The following is a 22,012-nucleotide window of genomic DNA, read 5'->3' on the forward strand; positions in this document are numbered from 1 at the left end:
GGGCATTGACCCTTCTAAATTCATGTCCACATTTGCTCCTTCTACCGGTACAAGTAACATTACATTACCTTTAACTCTTTGAGGACAATGAGACTGTGTCCACAAATTGTAACTCCTGTAATACCTAGTGTTAGAACTTCTGTCCACTCCATACACATACATGCAATATGCTAGGGGCATGTAAGAAGCCTACAAGGAGTGCACCCCAGGAGTTTAGAAAGCTCACAGATAGCTGAGCTGAGTGACTGTAGGAGTCAGAGAAACAGATCTCAATTAAAAAAAAAAATTCAGCAAATTTTTTGGTACTAAAATTTGAGAACTACGACAAGAAATGCCAAGCAACCAATACGGCTCACTAGCTGTTGGTTAGGCAGTGATCAAAATACCTTAATAACCAAATGTCAAGAAAAGGGCAAGTAGGGGATGCCCAGAGTTGTGGCAGGTTGGGGACATTTCCACCGTCAGCAGAAAACCTTAGGTGTCTCTTGAATTCTTTTCCAATAAAATACAGAACTAAAAAGGGGCGCATGAATCAGGCAGTTAAAAACAGACAGAGCTATAGTAACGTACATACTTTACGATACTAAACGGCTGAGGTTGGCTGAGCTAGGTGAGAAGCAAAGGTTGAGACAATCAAATCAATCTGGTACTGTTCAGATGGTCAGGCATCTTCAAGTCAGCTCCTAGATTCTTTTTGTCATGGTGGGTGTTTTGCTTTGTTTCTTTCAGGCATGGTCTTGCCAGACATGGCTGGCCTGGACTGTGTGATCCTCCTGCCTCAGCATGCAGAGTCCTGGGATTACAGGCTTATGCCAATGCATCTAACTTGTCATTAAATTCTTGAATTCTTGTGAATATGTAATTCAGTTTAAGCAACCATTGTCAGAGCCAGAGCACAGCCTCCAATACAAGGGGAATTTACGGAGGACCCAAGTTCACAGGTTGCGTTACAACTGTCTATATCTTCACTGTCAGGGATTGGACACTCTTTTCTGCACTGCATGCATGTGATGTACAGACAGACAGACATGCAGGTAAAATACCCCCACTCAAAAAAAAATGGGAAAATTGTTTTGTTTTTTTTTTTTAAATAAAACAAATATCTGGAATATGTTCAAATTCTTATCTGTTCCCTAAATTTTATCCAACCTATATTCCTTTTGGGGAAGTACAAAATTTCATCAAATCAGAGGTCCTAGATTATAGAACCATTCCTCATAACTGTTTGACCTCAGAAAAGTTGTTTTACCTTTTCTATACTTTAGATCCCTTATCTATAGGGAGGACATGATATCATAAGTGGCACAGATGACCACTGGCAGAGTGAGCTGGGGCAATATTGGACAGCAGATCCCAGGGCCTATCAGGTGGCACCACTCTAAAGATGTTACCTCTGGTTTTTACCTTCACTAGGATTTAATTACCTCTTTGGTACCCCAACTATGCTCATCTTCATTTCACATTTCCTAAACAAAGTGCTATCAGGGACTAGTTTTCACTTCACAGATGTACGGGGGTGGGGTAGGTGTGTGTGTGTGTGTGTGTGTATTTTCTTTTTTAAAGACAGGTGTGCATCCTAGGCTAGACTGAACTCCCGAGCCTCATGCCTCAGCCTCTGCATGCTGGGATCCCAGGCATGTACTGCCACCCCCGGCTTTTCACAGTCTCCTTTCAGACACATGGGTGCTCATTGGCTAAGTTTCAGATGAATTCAGTGAGACAAATTGCACGAGCATTCAGGCATAAATTTAGTTAGGAAAGCAGCTCAAATTTATTGTCAAGTGCTCATGACTATTATAGAAGTGAGTAGGTCTTTTAGCTAAGTAGTCTCCTTCTCTCCCCTTACCTAGCTGAGTGACTCAAGCTCGTGAAGTCACTGTTACATGACATGTGATGATGCTGTGGGGAAAAGATACAAGGAGCCATGGGGAAAATGTGTCTGGCTCATCAAATAGACTTTGGATTTCATGAGGGCATATTTTATGTGGAATCTAACTCCAAACCTGTGTTTGTACAGGAGTAAATTTTGTAATCAATGAAATAAATTGTTTTGTACTTACAGTAATTGTAATTTTGAAAAATTAGAATCTGAATATTTATAGATTTATGATTTCAATGTAAAATATCTTACTTAGTGTCTGACTTATGATTTTAAGTAGAAACAAACATTTAAAAAACATTGCTAATTTTTTGAAAACAATACTGACTTATTTTTTTTTTAAAGCCCAGGTCTAGGGTCACACTTCAGATATAGCAGTTGCCTGTTGTGCATGAGGCCTGGATTAGATCCTCAGCACTGCAGTGGGGGAAAACGCCCCCATAAAACAGAATGGAATGACAGTGTGGCATCAGGTACTTAGGAACATTACCTATTAATTATAATACTTACAAGAACACCTTCATATTTAAAAACCCAGTTATGCTCCAGCTTTAAATCATGCAATGGGATGCTTTATATAATCAATAGCATATTAATTAAACTCACTGTAGTTTTCCTTTTCAGTGGATTAAGGTAATAACATCATTTAAATTTGATCCAGCATGATATTATCTCCATTTTATCAATAAAGAAACTAAGGCCAAAGAATAAGTAACTTAATAAATTCACACAGCTGGATAGGACCAGAGCTGAGGGTCCAGTCCAGACTGCTTTACTTCATGCCCACATCTCTGCTCTTAGCCACTGTGCTCTAGAATAAAAGCCACATTCTCTAGAAGTACAGTTATGAATAATTGTGTTCAGAAAGTCCTACAATCCAAAATGTTCAAATATGGCATCCTAGAATTCAGACTTTACCACTCATCATACCCAAACCCTTCAGGTTCTGAGACAGCACACAGGGAACACGATATAAAACCAGGCAGACTTTGGACATGACCAGAAGGATTTATTGATAAGCATATGCTTTCTTACCATCTGCACTAGCATCATCCACCAAGATGATTTCCTTCAGCAGTATTGCAGGTGAAGAATACAGCACACTGTGGACAGTTCTAAGCAGCGTGGACCACGCTTCATTATGAAAGACTATTATGACACTGGTGGTAGGCAGGGGAGGGCAGCGCTTAAATTTCTGTTCAATGCATCTAGAAGTTAAAGAAGCAGAACCATTATGACTCATACTGATTGATTTCATCATCATCGCACAATTTCTATACCACTGCTAATTTGTCAATATTTAATCATTATCATCCCAAATGATAGCAACTCAAATAAATAAATGAACATCAAAAAACAAATAAATAAGGCAAATCAAATAAATAACAAAACACAAATAAACAGCAACGTTTATTTGCACATGAAAGTATCTTAATGGTGTACAGATATAACTAGGTTAGAGCAAAGTTCTGCAAACAGCTCATTCATCCTAATCACATTCACTGACACAGATGACCAGAGTCAAGTTTTCTAAACTATCTGATTTCAGAAATAAATACAATCTATAAAGGAAGCAACATGCAAGGAGCAAAATGTCTAACCACTCTTCAATAAAAAACAAAATAGTTGCTGGGCGATGGTGGCACATGCCTTTAATCTCAGCACTCGGAGGCCAGAGCCAGGCGGATCTCCGTGAGTTCGAGGCCAGCCTGGGCTACTGAGTGAGTTCCAGGAAAGGCTCAAAGCTACACAGAGAAGCCCTGTCTTGAAAAACAAAACAAATAACAAAACAAAATAGTCTTTTCTTACTTAAGTCACCCATTTTTCTTATTTGATTTAAACTGTCTAACTTCGTTCAGTGAATAGGCACTTTGGTAGAAGTTACATTAGATGTGTTTGTAAGTACAGAATATGTGTTTTCTAAGTATTTCCCAAGTTATCTTAATTAATTTACTTTATATATGGAATTGAAATGGGAATGAAGTATACCATAAAACATAGATTCTTATGGTCATCAAATGCTTAGCACCATTTAACCATCTGTGTTAAGGAATTTACCCTGATCATGTGTTTTGCTGTTTGATTAAGACTTATCATTTTCAAATTGTCTTTTAACACAACATATTTAGAAATTTAAAGATCTATATATTCATGGTAAAAGGTTTGTGCTGGGCCAGCTGTGATGGTATATGACTTCAATACCAGCATTTGGAGGCAAGGCAGGTGAATCTTTGTGATCTTGAGGCGAATATGGTCTACAAAGCAAATTCCAGGCCAGTCAAGGCTACATAGTGAGACCCTGACTTTAGAAAAAAAAAAAAGTTTGAGCATATAACCGTCTGTCATCTGTCCTACCGATGTACACAGGGAAAGGACTCCTAAGTGATTTTGATTTGATTAATTAGTGTTACTGTCAATTACCTAGAAGCATGAATTACAGATTGTTGTGAAATTCACTTCTGTAACATTGTCTTCCTTGAAGAAAACATTATTGATAAACTAATTTGACAGCAAGGTAACAGTGGTTCAGTACAGCCTCCCGACCTTGGGATGAGATGCCATGATGAACAGTCACCAGCCTTTGGAGTTGAGGTGAGGAAGGAGTGAGGGCTTACAACCAGGGCACGAAATTAACTGTGTGTGGTCTGTGCACAAGCTAAGACACTGGCAAGGCAGCAGTGTCTGTAAGGTCCGTGAAAGGTCATTCATGACTGTATCACTTTGGGCAGCAGACCATATCATTTCCCCACGCTATAAAAAACAGTACACAAATAATAAAAGAGTACTGCTCAAACCCAAAGGTAAGGAAGTAAATCACTCACTTGTAGAGACAAGACCCAACACATTTCAGTTGCTTTGAGTGGCCAGTGGGCCATCTCCAGTGTGGCAGCTCAGCCTACAAATGAGCAAGTTCTCTCACGAAAAGCCTTTACCACCATACCTTGGTAGAAATGTGTTTGGGATTCTTTCCCAAAAGCAGGTCAGTAGGGTGAAACGTTTATGGAAGAAAAAAGGAATTAGATCAGAGGTAGCTTTGAATAGGACATGTCAGTAAAGCTGACAGCGTAAGTGGAGAGCAATGATAATACACCGTTGGAGGTAGAATGTCACACAGAATTATAGCAAGGTACCTTGTGAAAATCGAATTCTGAATAAACTGAGTAAAAGTAAAATGTAAACACATAGACTTTACCATAATGACACAGAAATAAATTACTAAATATAAGTTCATATTTTAATACATAATTGTTTATAAGCCAACACAAACTCTAAGACAGACTTGTGGGAAAACCCTATGGTATGGCATTTTCTCCTGCTATATGGAGGGAAGAGAATTTTGGGATTAAGAATTTCCACCTACCTTTATTTGCTATGTAGTCAATTAATACAATATCAATTAAGAATTATATAATATTAAAGATGCAACGGACAAAACTGCACACACACAAACACGCATACGTATCACTAGTAAAATGTTATCAATTTAATTGTGCAAGTTGTTCATTCCTCCTGGTTATTTATTTGCCTAACATTAATGAGAATTAGTAAACAATGATAGCAATAGGGTCACAGCAAAGTGTTGGTTATAATATTAATGCAAGAGATAAAATTTTTCAACAAGACTTTATAAACTGCAATCAATTTGAAACAATGTACATAGTAAATTTATGCTAAAAAACCATTTCATATCATTTAAAATAGTACAATCAAATAACCTGCCACATTGGCTCTATATTTACTGAAAGGCAATTGGTGAAATTCAGCATTTAGAAATCACTTAAATTATAAATCAGGTCATCACCTAGCTTTAGGAGACACTAGACCCACATGACTGATGAGCCTTGGAAAAAACCCTAGTAAGGTCTTCAGAAAATGGGGTCCTGTTGGTATTGGTTGTATTCAAAATAAGAAACAACTGGCCTTTAGCATCCCCACAAATGGTTATCAAGAGAGTAATTGAGAAGCAGATGTCCAACTCCAAACGAATATTGGCTGTTAATGTGCTCAGCTGATTTTCTCTTCTTCAGAAATTAAATTACTGAACATTATTGAAGTTTGCTAATGTTGGAATTAAAACGGTCATCTTGAACTGATAGGAACTGACATCCCAATGAATAAAAATTATGCTTAATAAGTTTTTAGGTGGACTTCATTTCAGTCATGAATTCTCCCAGAATTAGTAGAATGTAATACTGCATCTGAATCTACTGATAAGAGAGAGGGCCCTCTGAAACACTAGGGTATTTTATAGAGCAACTGTTTCTTCCCAAATTTACTTTGAAGTCCTGGGCAACTTAACCTTGAGCCATACTGATTAGAATAGAGTTACATCAGTCTACCTGTGCAACTTCAGCATTCAACAGGGATGCCAGAGGAGTTCACAATCCCAAATCTAGTGAAATCTGAGAAAAAGAATAAATCCATCTACAGAAGTATATATACGTACACACATATATACACACATGTACCTATACATATGTATATATATGTATGTGTGTGTGTGTGTGTGTGTGTGTGTGTGTGTGTGTGTGTGTATATATATATGATATGTATGTATTCAATGGCACATGTAATCTGTTAGAAACAGGAAACATAACATACAGTAGGCACCGGTTGCTTACTATTTGCCTGTCTTGAGCTCTCAAACATTCACGGATGGGTCAAGAGTGCAGGAATCCATCTCACCTTTTGCTGTTCACATACAGCATTTGAACGTCACCTTACAGGTGACAAAATGGCTAATTAAAGGCACCGAGAAAGATTCTGTACAGTTTGTACATGACACTACTTAATAAGGAATATTTGCCTCTAATTCTACAGACGTGAGAGTGCATCAGCAGAGCTTCTGAGTGAATGGAGGTTAGTTGTAACTATCCACTCTTAAAAGAAATTGTACAAAGCTCAGGGCATTCTGAGATAGCATCACGTCTTAGCAGTACTCACAAAGTGTGTGACACATTTTACAAACCAATGAACTACCTAATAGCTTCAAAATCTTGTCACAGTTTAAAAAACATTTCTATTTCATAGCAAATCAGAGCAATGAAAACAATCCCTTCACCTCCTACATTTTCTATAAAAACTGTCCAAGTGTTCTTAAATAGATGAGAAAATTATAGCATTTGAGGAAAAAGAGAGATTTCCCCTTAAGTATCCATCAGATCTAGAATTCAGTTTTCTAATTCAGAAGGTACATTTCATGTCTCCACTGCCAAGCTAGTAAGAGCTATGGATACTCTGCCTCAATAACTATAAACAGGATCAAAGGAAACATCGAATGAATGGCAGTGGCTGGTAATATTTTGCTTCAGGGTGCCTAAAGAAGGAGCCTGAGTTAATGACTCTTCCTTGAAAACCCTTCTGACAAATGGTAAGTGAATATTCTTCAACATACTCAGGCGGGCGGGTGTCAGGTCCAAGGTCACGGTGTAAAGAAATCCTGTCACTCACAAAGGCGTTGAAACAGTGCTTTGTTTCCCCACGCTCTTTCTCTCTCTGCTCCTCTGGGCTGAGGTGGGTGATCTTGAAAGGCCTGCCCGAAGCACCAGGTGCATTGGAATCCTGAGGCGGGCGGTCCAGAACTGGCTTCAGCTCTGCTGCCGTGTAATACCCCTGCAAACAGGGTCTCTCAGGGACAGCGACACTCTGCTTGACAGGTGCTCCGATTTGCATCTTTGGCATTGCGTCTTTAATGTTGTTTACAGCTTCGAGCATAAAGTCAAACATTTTGTTCTTGTTTTTCAAGTTCCTCTCCATCTTGGATTCCTCTTTGGAATACTGAACACTTACTTCCCTTTGCATTAAAATCAAAACTACTAAAAAGAAAAAGATGACTGCGCCAACCTTCCAGAACTTTTTATGGTAATGTCTTTTAATGTGCAATTTTAAAAGTCGCTTTAGGTGAGCCATGCTGGCATTAAATGCTTGTTACTTGACAGATAACAGTGTCCTTTGTTACTTGTACTTTTTATCATAGATGTGCTGGTAAAAAGATTTCTTTAAATAGTAATACCTACAAACAGAGATGATAGATGATATTAGTAGTGATTCTTTCCGATAGTCAGGGTACAATTCATCACTTCTACCAACAACTAACTGAACATGAGCTGCAATGTACTCTTAGGGACTAAAGAATACATGGACATTTTACCCTCAAGAAAATTATACTTTAAGAAGAAAATAGTTACGGTAATTGACTATGATCTACGTGCTTGTGAAAGAAGAAGACTTTCTTGCCAGGAGGAAAAATCAAACCAAACCAAACCACACATTTTGTTACCTCTGTCAATAACTGCTATATGATAGACACAAAATACAGAATTGCAGATATATTTTCATATTTTAAAAAAGAATTCTCTGAACTTCATAGCCAAGGGGTCAAAATGACTTCATTCAGTGAGTTAAAAACAGGGCAGATGCACAGGGGTGTAAAGGTATGCGGGCATGCCCTGCTAAATATCTTCGTCAGTGACTGTCTTCCATGTGCTTGCCCATTAACCAGAGAAGCACCGCTCCAGTTAAGCAAGCTGATCATGAAGCTTTACCAGTAAGTCAGCTGGCATTCTCTCCCAGATCTGCTCACATGACATTCCTGTGAGTCATGACAGAACCTCTACAGTAAGATGAGCAAGTCTTACTGTAGAGCAATTGACAATTTACAATCAATTTAAGTCATTGTTTTCAGCAGCAATTTCAATAACTTGCACAAACACAAAATCTAACAGCACAAGGAAAACTGCATTAGCTTCACTGAAGGTGCCTCTGGGCCTCCAGCATCGAAAGGCACAAGTTGGCTTGATGAAGGGCTGTTTGTAATTGAGCATGAGAAGAGAACACTGTTCGTTAGGTCCTAATGTGAACCCATGTGAGTGGATGACAGCCTGAATCAGGCTGGAAATTGATTGTCTTCTCGAGCCTTTAAAATACGTAATGTAAACTGGGTGGTGGTGGCTGTGGTGGTGGTGGTGGTGGTGGTGGCTGTGGCGGCGGTGGCAGAGCAAGTACCAGGACAGCTAGGACTACACAAAGAAGCCCTGTCCTAAGAAACCAAAATAAATAAATAAATACAATACAATAATAACAACGTAAGAGGGCTCAGTATATGAGTCCATGCCATTCCCCATTATTAACAGTGGCGAAGAAAGGAAAATTGCCTGCTGTCCCCCAGTCTACAAAATAATTAAAGACAATGTCATTTGTGACAGTGAAAACTAACTTGGACACTTTACTCAGCACATGTTCCAATGTTGTTATAACATTTAAAATAAGAGGAAAAAAAAAAGTTAACTTTGGCCCCAGGAGATGCCTCCATTATGATGTCTGTTGCCCATAAAAGTGAGATTCCAGTATGTCTGGGCATTTCTAGCTTCAGGAGCTTCATGTGAGACTAAAGTAACCTGCTAGGTTTTCACCTTGCTTTAAAAACTTGATGCAGTTGTGTAATTTCCTATGTGCCGAATACTGTTCTAGGTTTGGCCACAGCATTCCAGATAACTTTTCCCCCCAGGGAACAGAGGCTAAGGGTCCAAGGTGACACAGGGCAAGCCAACAGACAAAGCAGGAGCCCATGTGCTATGAGGAGACTGGGAAGGCAGAATGCTTGCACAGGCCGTAGGAGAAAGTGCCCTGGAATGACTGATGCAGCTGAACAGACTCTTGAAAGATAAGAAACTTTTAGGTAGATTGCCAAGACAGAGATGAGAGATAAGATGCCATATTTAATGGCTAAGGGGTAAAAGGCCACATACAGAAGTGGAAATGGCAGGAAATGTCACAGGGAGGACAGGTAAAAACCAACCTACAAACAGCCTGCACATCTGGGGAATCTGGAAGACACTCTTTTCTCCTTATTTTCGGAGCTGATGACTTTAAGGCAGGATCATAATCAAGCTTATGTATTAGAAAAATCAGCCCTGGTAAAGGCAATACTCACAGGGGCACTAGAGGGTAGAGAGGGATGCTAAGAGTCCAGCAAAAGAATTACTCAAGAGCATTGAGGGGAGAAGATGAGCCGGATGGCTACAGTGATAGAGTTGACAGAGACAGGTAACAGTTCTGAGACCTGCCAGAAACTCGCCTTTGGGAGTCCTGGAAGAGGCTATTCACAGAGAGGAACAGGTTCCTGGTACTGGGTAGGTGCTCAGGCACAGTGCTGGCTTCTGAAGTCAAGCTCACTTTTCAATGTGTTAGCTGAGGCCAAGATAACTTTGGGCTGGTTGCCTGGGATAGAGGGTGGATAGCTACGTCTACAGTGACCAGTTGTTTCAGACCTTTGTGTAAGCCTGGGAAAGAGTTTGCCAAGCAGTGACTTAGGCTGGAAGGACACACACAGCCGTACTGCCCAAGTCAAGTCCTGGAAAAAGGATGGAGTAGGAGAGGTCAACTCTGGGAAAGCTGTTCCCTGTATGACAGGGGCCTACCTCTGGAGACAGCCATGGAAGGAGTTGAGCAATGGTACAAGTATGTTCGTTAGGAGCCCTGAAGCCAGGAAGGGAAGCCCCTGTTATTCTCAGTGTCCTTGAAGGCCTTTGCCAACAGGGCTGAACACCGCACCAGTTGGCACAGAGGAAATACTTTCACGGTTCTGCTCCAATCCTGCAGAGCAGGCTAATAACTGAAGCATAAATAGCAAACTGGGAAGCGGTAAAGGCTATCCTTTGTGCTATTCTGGGGTTGATGGTGTTCTCTGTAGGTGAGGGACACAGCAGCAGATCTGGCCAGGCCTCCACTTCTACACACCAGGCCCACTATTGGCAGCCATGGAAAAAAGCACTCCAGTAGCTGGGGAGGGGTTCTGGCTGAGGTCCATGGTCCATGGGGTATGTTACTTTCTCCATTTGATCATAAAAAGCTTTCTCTTGAAGTTACAATCCTTTGGTATATTTAGATGAGACAAACCTCTTCAGGGTCTGCCCCTTCTGAAAGGCTTACACACATATCCTCAATTTCCAGCATCGCTAGTTTTCAAGGCTCAAGGCTTTCAAGGCCCTGGCCATACAACCATTGTAACTTCCATTCAACCAATAGTTCTACACCTCTGACCATCTCTCATTCTAAACACAGTGGAAAAAACACAATTTCTACCTATGAAGAGAATTTCTTTTGGTGGGAAGGCATCTTTTACAACTAACAATGGGCAGGGCTAAATTCTGCAGCTGTCTATTCTCAGTGCTACCGGGTAACTGTTCAAACTCATCTGTCAATCAGGTTTATTATTTGGACTAAGGAAAGTCCATCCAAGATGTCATAGATAGGAGCTGGAAGGGTCAAAGTGCTATGGTGTGGGAAAGTGTCACCCAAATAGCCAAGTGTTAAAGTGCCCTCACCCCAACTCATGCAAAAAAGTGAAGCCCAATGTGAGTGCAATTCCACCTGTTACCTGACCCTGGTAAGCTGCTAATTTGATGTTTTCAGTTTCTAGGAACTGATGCAGAAGTCTGAGTACTTCCTTTTCTCCAAAGAATACTCTCTAGTAAATGGCTGTGGGTCCGGCTGGGGAAGAGTTCTGGATCTGTGGATTAACATAGGTTTGGAAAATAGTTGAGACTAAAGCTCTTAGTTCTGACAATTAAGCGTAGCTTATCTGTTTCATTCATTAGTGACCACTAGGGATCTGCCAAGAACATCTCAGCTACTAGAAGTGATACAGAAGGCAAGGCTTGCTGATGATTCTATACCCCCACCTTCCATTATGGAAGATCTATCTACTTTGTCTTTGGTGGCTAATGCTGGCTGCCTCTTTGCTTCGGTTGCTGCAGGATCCCATTAACTCCACTGACACCAGGACGCTCATCTCAAAAGGCCTGAAGAGAGCAAAGGCCCCCACGCATAGAAGCAGTTCACAACACCTGGGGGAAGGAATGCTGACTGACCCTCGCTGGAGGGTGAGTGTCCGGTCTCATCAGCCAGCCCATTTATGGAGGGACACACAAACTCCTAAGTAGGAGGTCACTTCAGTCCACTCTTTCTTCCTTTGAAGGCCCATGAGTAGTAAAGGATGGGGACAGAGAGGGCAAAACAGAAAGACTTCTTGCCCAGCTACTTTCACTTCTCTACAGGCTTACCCTCCACTCTTTCCTGGGTCACGTGCTGGACTGCTCAGTGCCCATCAGCCTGTAGAAGTGACAGGCGACTTTTCACAAAGAGTCCCTCCTTCCCTCCCTCCCATTCCCTTCCTTTCTTTTGGTTTGAAGACCACCGCAGGGCCTCTATTGCAACTACTCAATGCTGGGGGAAAGAAAGATGATGCATAAAGGAAGAAGCATATCTGCGTTCCTATTAAACTGTTTTGTTTTTTGTTTTTGTACAAAAACAGGCTGTGTACCAAATTTGGCCCAGGGGCTGTATTTTTTTTTTTTTTTCAACACTTACTCTAACAATCCTAAAAGTCTTGAATTTCAACGTAGTAAATCTCCCCATTACTCCCTCTCTCGTTCTATCAACTTAGCTCTAGCACAATCAAATCCAAACTTCACACTGTTGGTGGCATTCTTAAGATCAGGTGGCGGATGTGCCTAACATGAAAGGTAAAATGGCTTCGACTGCTCCAATTATCTCTGGTGCCTCTGCATCCCCCTCTCCTGGTGGTTAAGCCATCACAAACTTGCCTCATTGTAAGTTCACATTGGACATAAACCAGTCTCAGCCTAAAGCGTTGCTTCAACAGCACAAGCAGTCAGTTGTCACAGAGTGGGGCTGAGTATCCCTGTGCTGAATGCCAAGTTCCCAACAGGGAAGGGATGGGTCCATAATCCTATGGGATTTAAAGGTAGTTCCTTAAGCAATGGGTGAGGGCCTGGCGGGTTTTAAGCACTAGGATAACTAAAACTGAAAATTAAAATGGATTGCCCTTGACAGTTGCACAGGATATAAATTATTTTTGGAGAAAGAGGAGGTCAGATGGGGGGGGGGGGGGGTAGAGGCAATTATGGGATTATTAAAAATACTTAGAGCAAGAGGTGAATAAAAGAGATATGGAGGTTTGGAAAGGAGACCCAAGAGTCTGCTGAATTCAGCCAATCAGTTGATAGGGAGGCTGTGAGAGTCAATGAGTTAAGGGTGGCGCTGCTTGGTGGAAGAAAGTTGCTGATGAACTCTCTGTTCTCATAAGGAACACTGCATCCGACAACAACAATGAAAGAAAAACCTGTTTTTGAAAACGATGACCGTCATGAAGAGACTAATGACAAAAATAAATTATAAAAAATGTGTGTGACGGTAGTAAGGATTTTGCTAATGCGGTATCTTAATTTTCTTAATTCCACAAACCATTACTCAGGAAGATACATTATACAAAATAATGGAATAAATAGGAAGGGTCACACCTTCTTAAAAAAAAAAAAATCAAAGCAGAACCAAAGGACAAGATAGAGGGGACCAATCAATCATCTGATGTTTAGATTATGTAGAACTAAGGAGACTTTGGGATACAAAGAAGTCAGACTCCAACTAATATATGGAAAACTTAGGCAGGTTGTTTTTCTTAAATTAACTAACGAAGTGTTAAAAGCAATCTTCAAGCTAGGCACGGGACACATCCTGGTAGCCTCAACTATTTGGAGGCTGAAGGGTAACTTACGTCAGAAGTGTTTGAGACTAACCCGGTCCATTATAGACCAAACCTGACTCTGTATCAGATAAAAGAAAAGCTACAAATCAAGACTAACGCCTACCTGAGTGTGGTGGTACCCATTTGCAATCAGAATACTCCAGCCTGAGGCAAGAGAATATTGAGAACGCCTTGGACTACACAGAGAGCGCTAGGCCAAGCTGGGCTTATACATGAAAGTGTGCTTCCAACACCAGACCAAACAACCTCAATAGGCTTGTTTGGATTTGTAGTGAACAATATCTACATAACCATAATAAATAAACACGAAACTGCAAACAAAGAATGAGACTTTCATGCTGAGGAAGGAGTAGCAGAGGTGTGTGTGTGTGAGTGAAAGAGATAACTATTTGTCTGCTATGATGAGAAGTTAGCAGACAAAGCCAAACACCGCATGAGAAACAGCACTAGAAGTGTATTGTTCCAGAGGACACTGGGAGAGGCAGCTAAGGAGAGAGTGGACCAGTAACTGGGGAGTTCTAGTTACAGCTGTGACTCGCTTAGTCACCCCACTTAGCTTTATTCACACGTAAGGTGGATGGAAGTGCTGGTTTATAATCAGACGTAAGCGGCTCTGTGTTCTGAGATGTCAAGAACCTTCTAGATGGAAGTAAGTGAACTAATCTCTCTTTTTTATTTTCCTTTTCTCTAAGAAAGGGAGAAAACCAGGATATACTTCCTAAGTTGCTGTGAGAATTTAATGAGTTACATGCAAATTGCTTAAAATGTGTTGGACAAATGAGGAGCCGTGAACAAGGATCAATCATTACTAAGGTGGTAAATACGAATTATTACATGATAAAAACACAATAGCTATTAGTGACTGAAAACATGGCTTAACCTGTGGGGGAAATATTAAAGTTGGCCACCCTCTTCTGGGAGGAAATTCATTGTAAAGGTTGCTACATACCTGAGTACCAAGAAGCTGGTTATTTCTTTAGGCTAAAGTTTAGTGTGTGGTTAGAAGTGAGGGAGAAGAGAGAGTGCAGATTCCAGAGAGAGAGAAATTCCAGTTACAGTTAGAGGTGGAAACGAAGGAGCTTGGAACTTGAAGGCTGAGTATTAGTCCACAGGCCCAAAGGTAGGGAGGCGCTTATTACAGGCAAAAAGAATGGCACTTGGCAATGACCTGCAGGCAAGAAGAACCTGGCAGTGAAAGAGGCTGCCAGAGCTCAGGCAGGAGGGGTGTGGGGCGGCAGCAGCTGAGTCATGCCCAGGCTTTAGGCCACATTAAAGGGTTTGTCTTACCCCAAGGGTGTGGAAGGGCTTTGAGATGGGGTCACCGTGGCCAAGTATTTTGAAAACTCTCATTCTGGATGTAGTGTGAAGAACAAACCAGAAAGACATCAGAAGTAGTTGAGAAAGCCTAGCCACCTCAGAAGTCCAGCCGAGAGATGGTAGTCTTAACGGGCCTGGAGAAAAATGCATAGATTTGGGAGATGCATATTAAAGAGATAAAATTAAGAGAGTTTGGCCATAGTAAGAAATTTGAAACAGCTAATATCAGGGGCTCTTTTTCTATTTTCTGTCTGCACCCCCACATTTGTTTTAGTCTAACCACAAGTAAAACCTGCCCTCTTATACTCACTTTCTCACTGGGACTAATGTCCTCAATTGGGGAATGTTTACAAACAAAGGCTGCATGGTCTCTCAACCACAAACCACATTTCTCACTTCTGAAAAATGAATCTTAGTCGAACTCAAAAATCCTCAAAATAATATAATTCAAAGGAATGAAATGAGCATAACAGCAGTCTAGGTTCAACAGGCAAGTTCAATGAACCGCTTCTCCCATGTTGGTGGTCATTTCCTAATGCTTTCCCCACCCTGTGACACTTTATTTTTAAGTGGTGTTGGGGAACCAATCCAGGCCTCCAGCATGAAAAGAAGGTGCTCTACCACTAGTCTACCCTCCCAGCCGCCTCAATTCACTCCTTCGTACTCTACACTTGGCTTGCAGAAAATGGTTCCATGTTTTGCAAACCATCCAATGGTGCTTGTGCCTGTCCCTACAGACAGGTGCAGAAGCAGACCTTCCAAAAAGCTCCAATCAGGTGAGACCCGAGAGCTCCAGGAAACTTTTGATGAGCTCTACTCAAAGAAGGAAGTAGTTCCGGTTCATCGTTTTTTTTTTTTTTTTTTTGGTTGTTTTGGACCATCGCCTGAGGGGTTCTGTTGAGGATGCATTTGAAGATGGCAAGAAGAGACATTAAGAATTGAGATAGGAAGTAAGTATATATCCTAGACAAGATAACTCTCTACTAAAGGGGAGAAGAAGGGGAGGCGTTTTAGTGGTGAGGAAACAGTAAAATGTTGAGCAGACCGAATGAGCTGATGATTGCTGTGTTAGTCTGACAGCGCCATGAAAAAGTACTCTGCTCAAGCTAAGTCATAAACAAAATTAGCTTCCCACATTCTGGAGGCTAGGAAGTTCAAGGTTGAGTTGTTGGCAGATCAATGCACAGAGATAGCTCATTCCAACACACTTGTCCTATGTGCACCCACTTAGTTGAATTACAAAAAGCTCACAACTCTCAAACTTTCCTAGCCCCAGTGAAAGCAGAGTCCTCATGACCCAAACACCTTCCAAAGTTGGGTTTTGTTGTGAGACAGTCTGAACTATGGAGGCTTGGCTAGCCTGTAGCTTGCTATGTAAGACAGCCTGGTCTTAACCTCACAGAGATCTGCCTGTTTCTGCTCCAAGGGTACTAGGACTAAATGTGTACAGCATCATTGCTGGCAGCTCTTGTATATTAACACCAACACACATGGAATTAGATTTCTATATATGTATTTTGGAGGAATACAAATACTCAGACAATAATTATTGTGGAGGCTGATAAGGTTAAAAATAACCTCTGTATTTGTGGCCTGATTCTCAAACAGTACTATAGATTCAGAGTCTATTCCTCCCAATTTCTTGAGCCAGATGTGTTTCAAAATTCAGAATGTTTTGGAATGTTAGGATAGTGACATGGGCCATATACCTAATGTAATGCTGTTCCTCATGGGGCCTAGGCAGTATTATCTAATAAAAGTCAGCACTGTTTCTGTAGCAAGACACAGTCTGCCAGTGGTATAAAAGGTGGTTTCCTGACAGTTCACGCGCTCAAATTGTGTTAACAAATGATTCACACGATTTTTTTGTGGGTAAGACATAATAAGATCTATATAACATCTATAGATGAACTACAGAAAGTGAAACTTTTTATTTTGTCTTGAGATGTGATGAAGGTCCTGGTTTACACATGGGTAATCTCCAGTTATTATGACGGTAAGTTAAAGACACATCAGCAGGCAATCATACAGATGAGCAAATTAGTTTACATGGTTTGAAATTCAAACAAGTATAGGGAGGGAAAAGGTAACAGAATTATAAGTCCAATTCAGAGAATGACTCAAGAAGGCTTTTGTCTAGTGGTCAGTAGCCACTAATGACCCAGAATTCTGAGTCTTACTTGCCTGTGCTTTACCATAAATAACAGTCTCCAGACATTGCTGGAACTGATTAAATTCAACACTGTCATTGACAGTATGTTAATTATGTTAAAATTACCCAAGTTATATAGTACTAATTACCCTGTATCAACCAGATGCATAATTGGATAGGTAACAGAAAATACTCCTTCCTTCTTGGCCAGCTTTTAGACTAATAATTGATCTGCTTATTCCAAATGTATTACTATACTTTATGGACCAGAGAACTGAATATATCTGAATGATTTGGGTATTGGCCAAAATATAAAATACAACAATATTTTCTTCAGGAGAAAAGTTCCTTCCACCAAGAATGTGAAGGTGGGTTAAAGTTAAGGTAAAAGTGTCTTTGAAATTAATTATTTACCCCCAATCAGACTTCCCAAGATTAGGGATCTAATCTATTTTTATTTTTTTTTTAAATATGAGGTCTCAGCTCTGGCTGGTCAGGAACTCACTATGTAGACTAGATTGGCCTCAAACATACCTCTGCCTCCTAAGTGCTAGATTCAAAGGTGTATATAACACCCCCAGTCTTAATCTAATTTATTGATTTATGTCAATTTATTTGTTTATTTTTATGTGTATAGATGTTTTGCCTGAGTGTATGTGTGCCCCACGTGTGTACAGTCCCCTCAGAGGCCAGAAGAGGGTGTGAAATCCCTTGTAATTGGTGTAAGTTGTTGTGAGCAGCCACGTGGGTGCTGGGAATGGAGGGTTTTATTGAAGAGCAGGCCATGCTCTTCTCTGTAGAGCCATACTTCCAGCCCTTCAGTCTAATTTCTGAATCTAGTCTTTTATGGAGGAGAGGAAGTGATTTCTTGTAATTCATCTCTGATACCTGTTTCAGAATAAAGGTTAAAATATATATATATATATATATATATATATATATATATATTATGTATATATATGTAAATTAGACTGTGCCTTCCCTAGTAAATATTTTTCATAATCCCAACCATAACTCAACCATAAAACCTAGACTAAAGTTAGCACTGCTGGTGGGAGAAGGACGGAATTGCTTTCCTCAGACTTCCACTTGATAACTGTTACCATCAAAATGCCCTCAGAAAACCTTTCTAGTTTTCTTCCCTGTCTCTAAATATACCACAGCATGAGACCCCTTTTAAAATATAATAATATACAGTGAGATTTTCTGTAGCCCCTGATATTTGAGAGATTATCTAGTCAATATCCTGGAGCCTCAAACTCTCCATCAAATAAGTAGGAATGCAATACAATTTTATGAAATGTGTGTGTGTGTGGTGTGTGTGTGTGTGTGTGAGAGAGAGAGGGGGGGGGATAAGCTTATTATTAGAACAATGAGCCTTAACAGCATATACATTCAAAGGACAATACCATTTTACCATTACAGGTACCAGCCATTAGCTGACATGAAGTCATTCTAGTATATTAAGGCAAATTAAAAAAAAAAGGGGGGGGGCATCTGTTTCCCAAGGCTAGATATTGTTTTGTGAAACTCATTTCATGTATGTACATACACCTTGCCAATGTATTGAGCTGAAACAGAATATTTCAAATTAGAGGATTGTGGGTTTTAAAAAATGTTTTTACAGCACTGGTATTAAAGAAGTGTGCTTGAAACCAAACGTCTAGATTACTGCAAGAGGATGGAAGACATTGGGTCTATGCCTTATAAAATACGGTGTAAGCCAATATAATAAAAGATCAGAACTAGCTAATGTCGTCCAAACTGGCTCAAAAAAATAACTGTGTCTCTGAAATACCAAAAAGGGATTAAAAATCCCAGTCCATATGGCACCATCAATATACATGTGAAATTGTCAGCCAGGCGAAAGCATGATGGCCTCCTGGAGTTGCTATAGAGCAAGGTGGAGATGAGAGGAAATCAGAGCTGGACAGAGAACAACTGGCTATCTTATAATGACAAAGCCCTTACAAACGACAGGAGAGAAAAGAAGACCAGCAAGCCGTGGTAGTAAGTATGTGAGTGGTGAGACAGAATGATAGGAGAGCAAGCCCCTCAGGCTGGCCACCAGAACAGTACTCTCCCACACACTTGCCACATGAAACACCCTTAGAACACAACTGGGAAGCCTTGACCAGACAGCCAAGGCAGCAAGGGGGTCCCCAAGAATGCTAGCATACAAGATATTCTAATGTCCTTAAAGCTTAGTGTAGGAAAACATCCCTGCCCCAATCCTCTACCGATAGAAACTAACAAGAACTCGCTACATTTCCCCCAACTAAGGTTAGAGTCAAGCTAGTCTGATAATACATGCCCAATAGCCAATGAAAACTATATTCAAAACGTAGGGGGCAATACCTATTCAGCGTTCAAACAGTACTTAGCACATCAATTTCTCACTATGGAGACAAGACTAAAAAGGTAGGTGAGGCTCTTAAAAAGCCATGGTTGAATTAACAATTATGTACTGTTATGAAGGTTTTTTTTTTTAGATTTTAATTGCACCTCATAAAAAAACCCCATATGAACAGCCTAAAGCGTTTTAACTTAAATGTACAACCTAAATATATGTTTTAAAAATTAGTAAAGGCAGAACCAAACACTCCTAGGGAGTGGAATTACTATTTAATATTAAATTTTTTTCTATAAAAAATGTTGGTTAAAACAATGTATTAAAAAAATGCTTGTTATTAATACACTGCCCAGAATGTTTCAACTAACAAGTATGTTAGGTTCAGTTAATGGTAAAGGTTAAAAAGAAATAATTATAGGGTTCAGCCTTAAACTTATATGCCTAAGCAACAAACTCAAAGTTAGTTGATTAGACTACAGATTGTTCTCACAACCAGAAACTCTCAAATTCAAATATAACTTTCTGGATTTTAACAAAAGGATTCGAATCCAGATGTTCACCGTGTAGTGTAACTTCAACAGCAAGTCATATTTGTAACGTGGTCTTTAAAAAAAAAAAAAAATCAGAAAAGGGGTGGGGGTGTTAACTTGATGCAGTCCCCAAAACAGAAGGAAGGAATTAAGTCTATGGTTAAGAGTTGTTTCAACCTTAACCTTAATGTTTAGGCTTCTGAAAATCCTAATTAGGTAGACAGGAATTTGGGCTTGGCACTCCCAGGTTCAGACGTGGCAGGATGCTGAAACCAAGTTTTTTTTTTTTTTTTTTTTTTTAACTTTGAGTCATATGCCACAGGCACACCAGATCCGAGATACACTGGTCCTTAAGTCAACAGGTCCTCTAACAGGAGGGCGTGCAGTTGGTGAACCGCAGCTCTATTTCCTCCTGCCACGAAGACCTGGACTCTACCACCTTCAACCGGAAAGTGGGCGCAGCTCTGGCTCGGGGAGTGCACCCGGAAAAGCGCAGCGCGCGGATGCCGGCGTCCCGACCACCGAACGCCTTCCAAACCAGTCGGAAAGCTTCGAGATGCCTCGGAGCTGCGGCGGTTTTCAGTCTAGGACTGTCTGGGGTTGGCGGGGAAAGTTGCCCGGCACAGCCACAACCCTCCCCGTCGCGAGTTTGGCCCCACTAGGTACCCGGGAGCCGGCAGGCAACCTGCTAGCCCAAGTTGGCGAGCCTAGCGCAGCGCCTGGGCGGGAGACCCGCTTTCCCGAGGACCAGCTGAGGATCAGCCGGACTTTCGGCCCGGGGGTGGGGAGATCACTCAGGCTAGACCCTTGCCCCGGGGGGCTGCCGAGGGACATCGGCGACAGGCGTGACCCGTGTCCCCGCCGGCTTCTCCCGAGAGGGGCAACTGAAACCCGCTCTCGAGACCGCGTCCAACCGGCCGCGGGCAGCTTCGGGGCGGTCCCGCACTCTGTCCCTCGCCCGGATCGCGGGGTTACCCCCCGCCAGACCCCCGCCGGCTGCGAGCCGGCTTACCTGGCAGGTGGGCAGGACAGGCGGCGGGAAGCGGTGGCCGGGGGGGGGGGGGGGGGGGCGCTGCCCGCGGGGCCCGGGGCCAAGTGCAGGTGGCGGCGCCGGCGACTCGGGTGGCTGCGGGCTCCCGTGAGCCGTTCGCTTCAACTCCTCCTCCGCCGCCGCTTCCTGCCTCGCCGCCGGGCCTCCCGCGTTGCCAGGCGAGGCGGCGGCGAGCCTCCTCTTCCTCGGCGAGTCTCCCAGGTGAGCTCCCGCCGGCGACGTCGGCAGGGGCGAGGCCGGCTCCCGCGCCTGCGCGCCAGCCCCGCGCCCCGCCCAGGTCCTACCTGAGCGCTCCAGGTGAGCCGCGAGCCGGGCCCCGCGCGCGCCCCGCAACTCCTCTGCAGCCCGCGCGCCTCCGGCCGGCCCCGCAGCAGCGTCCGGCTCGGCGCGGTCCCCCGCCGCAGCCACCTGGTACCCGGAGCCCTCCGGCGGGGACCTGGCGAAATCTGAGCCGCACTTCCCCCTCCCCTCCGCGCGGCTCCCCTTCCTCTTGGCGTGCTCGGAACCCAGGGAAGCGGCTGGGACCCCTGTGGGAGCGTGTGGCTCCCCCAAGGGGACCCAGAGAGCTTGTCACCAGTGAGGTCGGTGAGCTTCCTCCCCTCCGAGCCTTGATTTCATCACTCCACTCACTGGAGCGCAGCTAGTGGTTTCCGTTTCTGGCCGCGGGCGCTAGGGTAGGGAAGCCTGGCGTCCCAAGGAAGCGCCTCCCTCTTCCAAAGTAGAGCTTCTAAAATTTGGTCGAGTTTAGTTGATTTGAGGGCTACCCGCCTCCGCCTTCCAAGGTTGCTATCTATTGCAAGGCAAAGCCATATCCACAGGAGAGGGACAGCAGCGCCCTCGGGAGAATCCCCTCTGTCAGGGGTTTGGGACGAGTTAGTGGTTTCCTGGAGAGGGATTGTTTTCATTGAAGAGTGGTTTAAAAGGACAACATCTGTTCTGCAAGGTGAGAACCTACACTCTTTTAAACATGTTAGGTTTTGCCAGTGTGTCTAAGACACTTAAACCGTGTTTCCCCTTTTCTTTTCCACTATGGCTTCTGTCCTTGGGACGCTGACACCCAAAACCAGGACTTCAAATTGCTTTTACACATTTCTATGAACTTGTTATTTGACGTTCTCAAAAGTATGTGGGGAAGTGGAAAAACAGCTAAAGACTTTGGGC

The 22,012-nt window shown here is 42.3% G+C and overlaps 1 protein-coding gene across 2 annotated transcripts in view; it reads right to left on the bottom strand.

The window, feature by feature from the left end:
• The window catches only part of Galnt3 (polypeptide N-acetylgalactosaminyltransferase 3), a 35,359-nt gene extending 13,867 nt beyond the window's left edge, over nt 1-21,492 (bottom strand). The window contains exons 1-3 of one of the 2 annotated variants that reach the window (XM_036183240.1): nt 20,813-21,492; nt 7,275-7,892; nt 2,915-3,087 (exon numbers count right to left, since the gene is read on the bottom strand). In XM_036183240.1, coding sequence (XP_036039133.1) covers nt 2,915-3,087; nt 7,275-7,789 — 688 coding nt within the window. In that variant the 5' untranslated portion in view covers nt 7,790-7,892; nt 20,813-21,492. Of the gene's footprint in view, nt 1-2,914; nt 3,088-7,274; nt 7,893-14,735; nt 14,786-20,812 lie in introns of those variants that run through there. The other variant, XM_036183241.1, reaches the window with a different exon arrangement.
• Between the last annotated feature and the right edge of the window lie 520 nt (nt 21,493-22,012).

Source organism: Onychomys torridus, chromosome 4 (assembly GCF_903995425.1).
Source record: "Onychomys torridus chromosome 4, mOncTor1.1, whole genome shotgun sequence".
In the NCBI taxonomy this organism is placed as follows: Eukaryota; Metazoa; Chordata; class Mammalia; order Rodentia; family Cricetidae; genus Onychomys; species Onychomys torridus.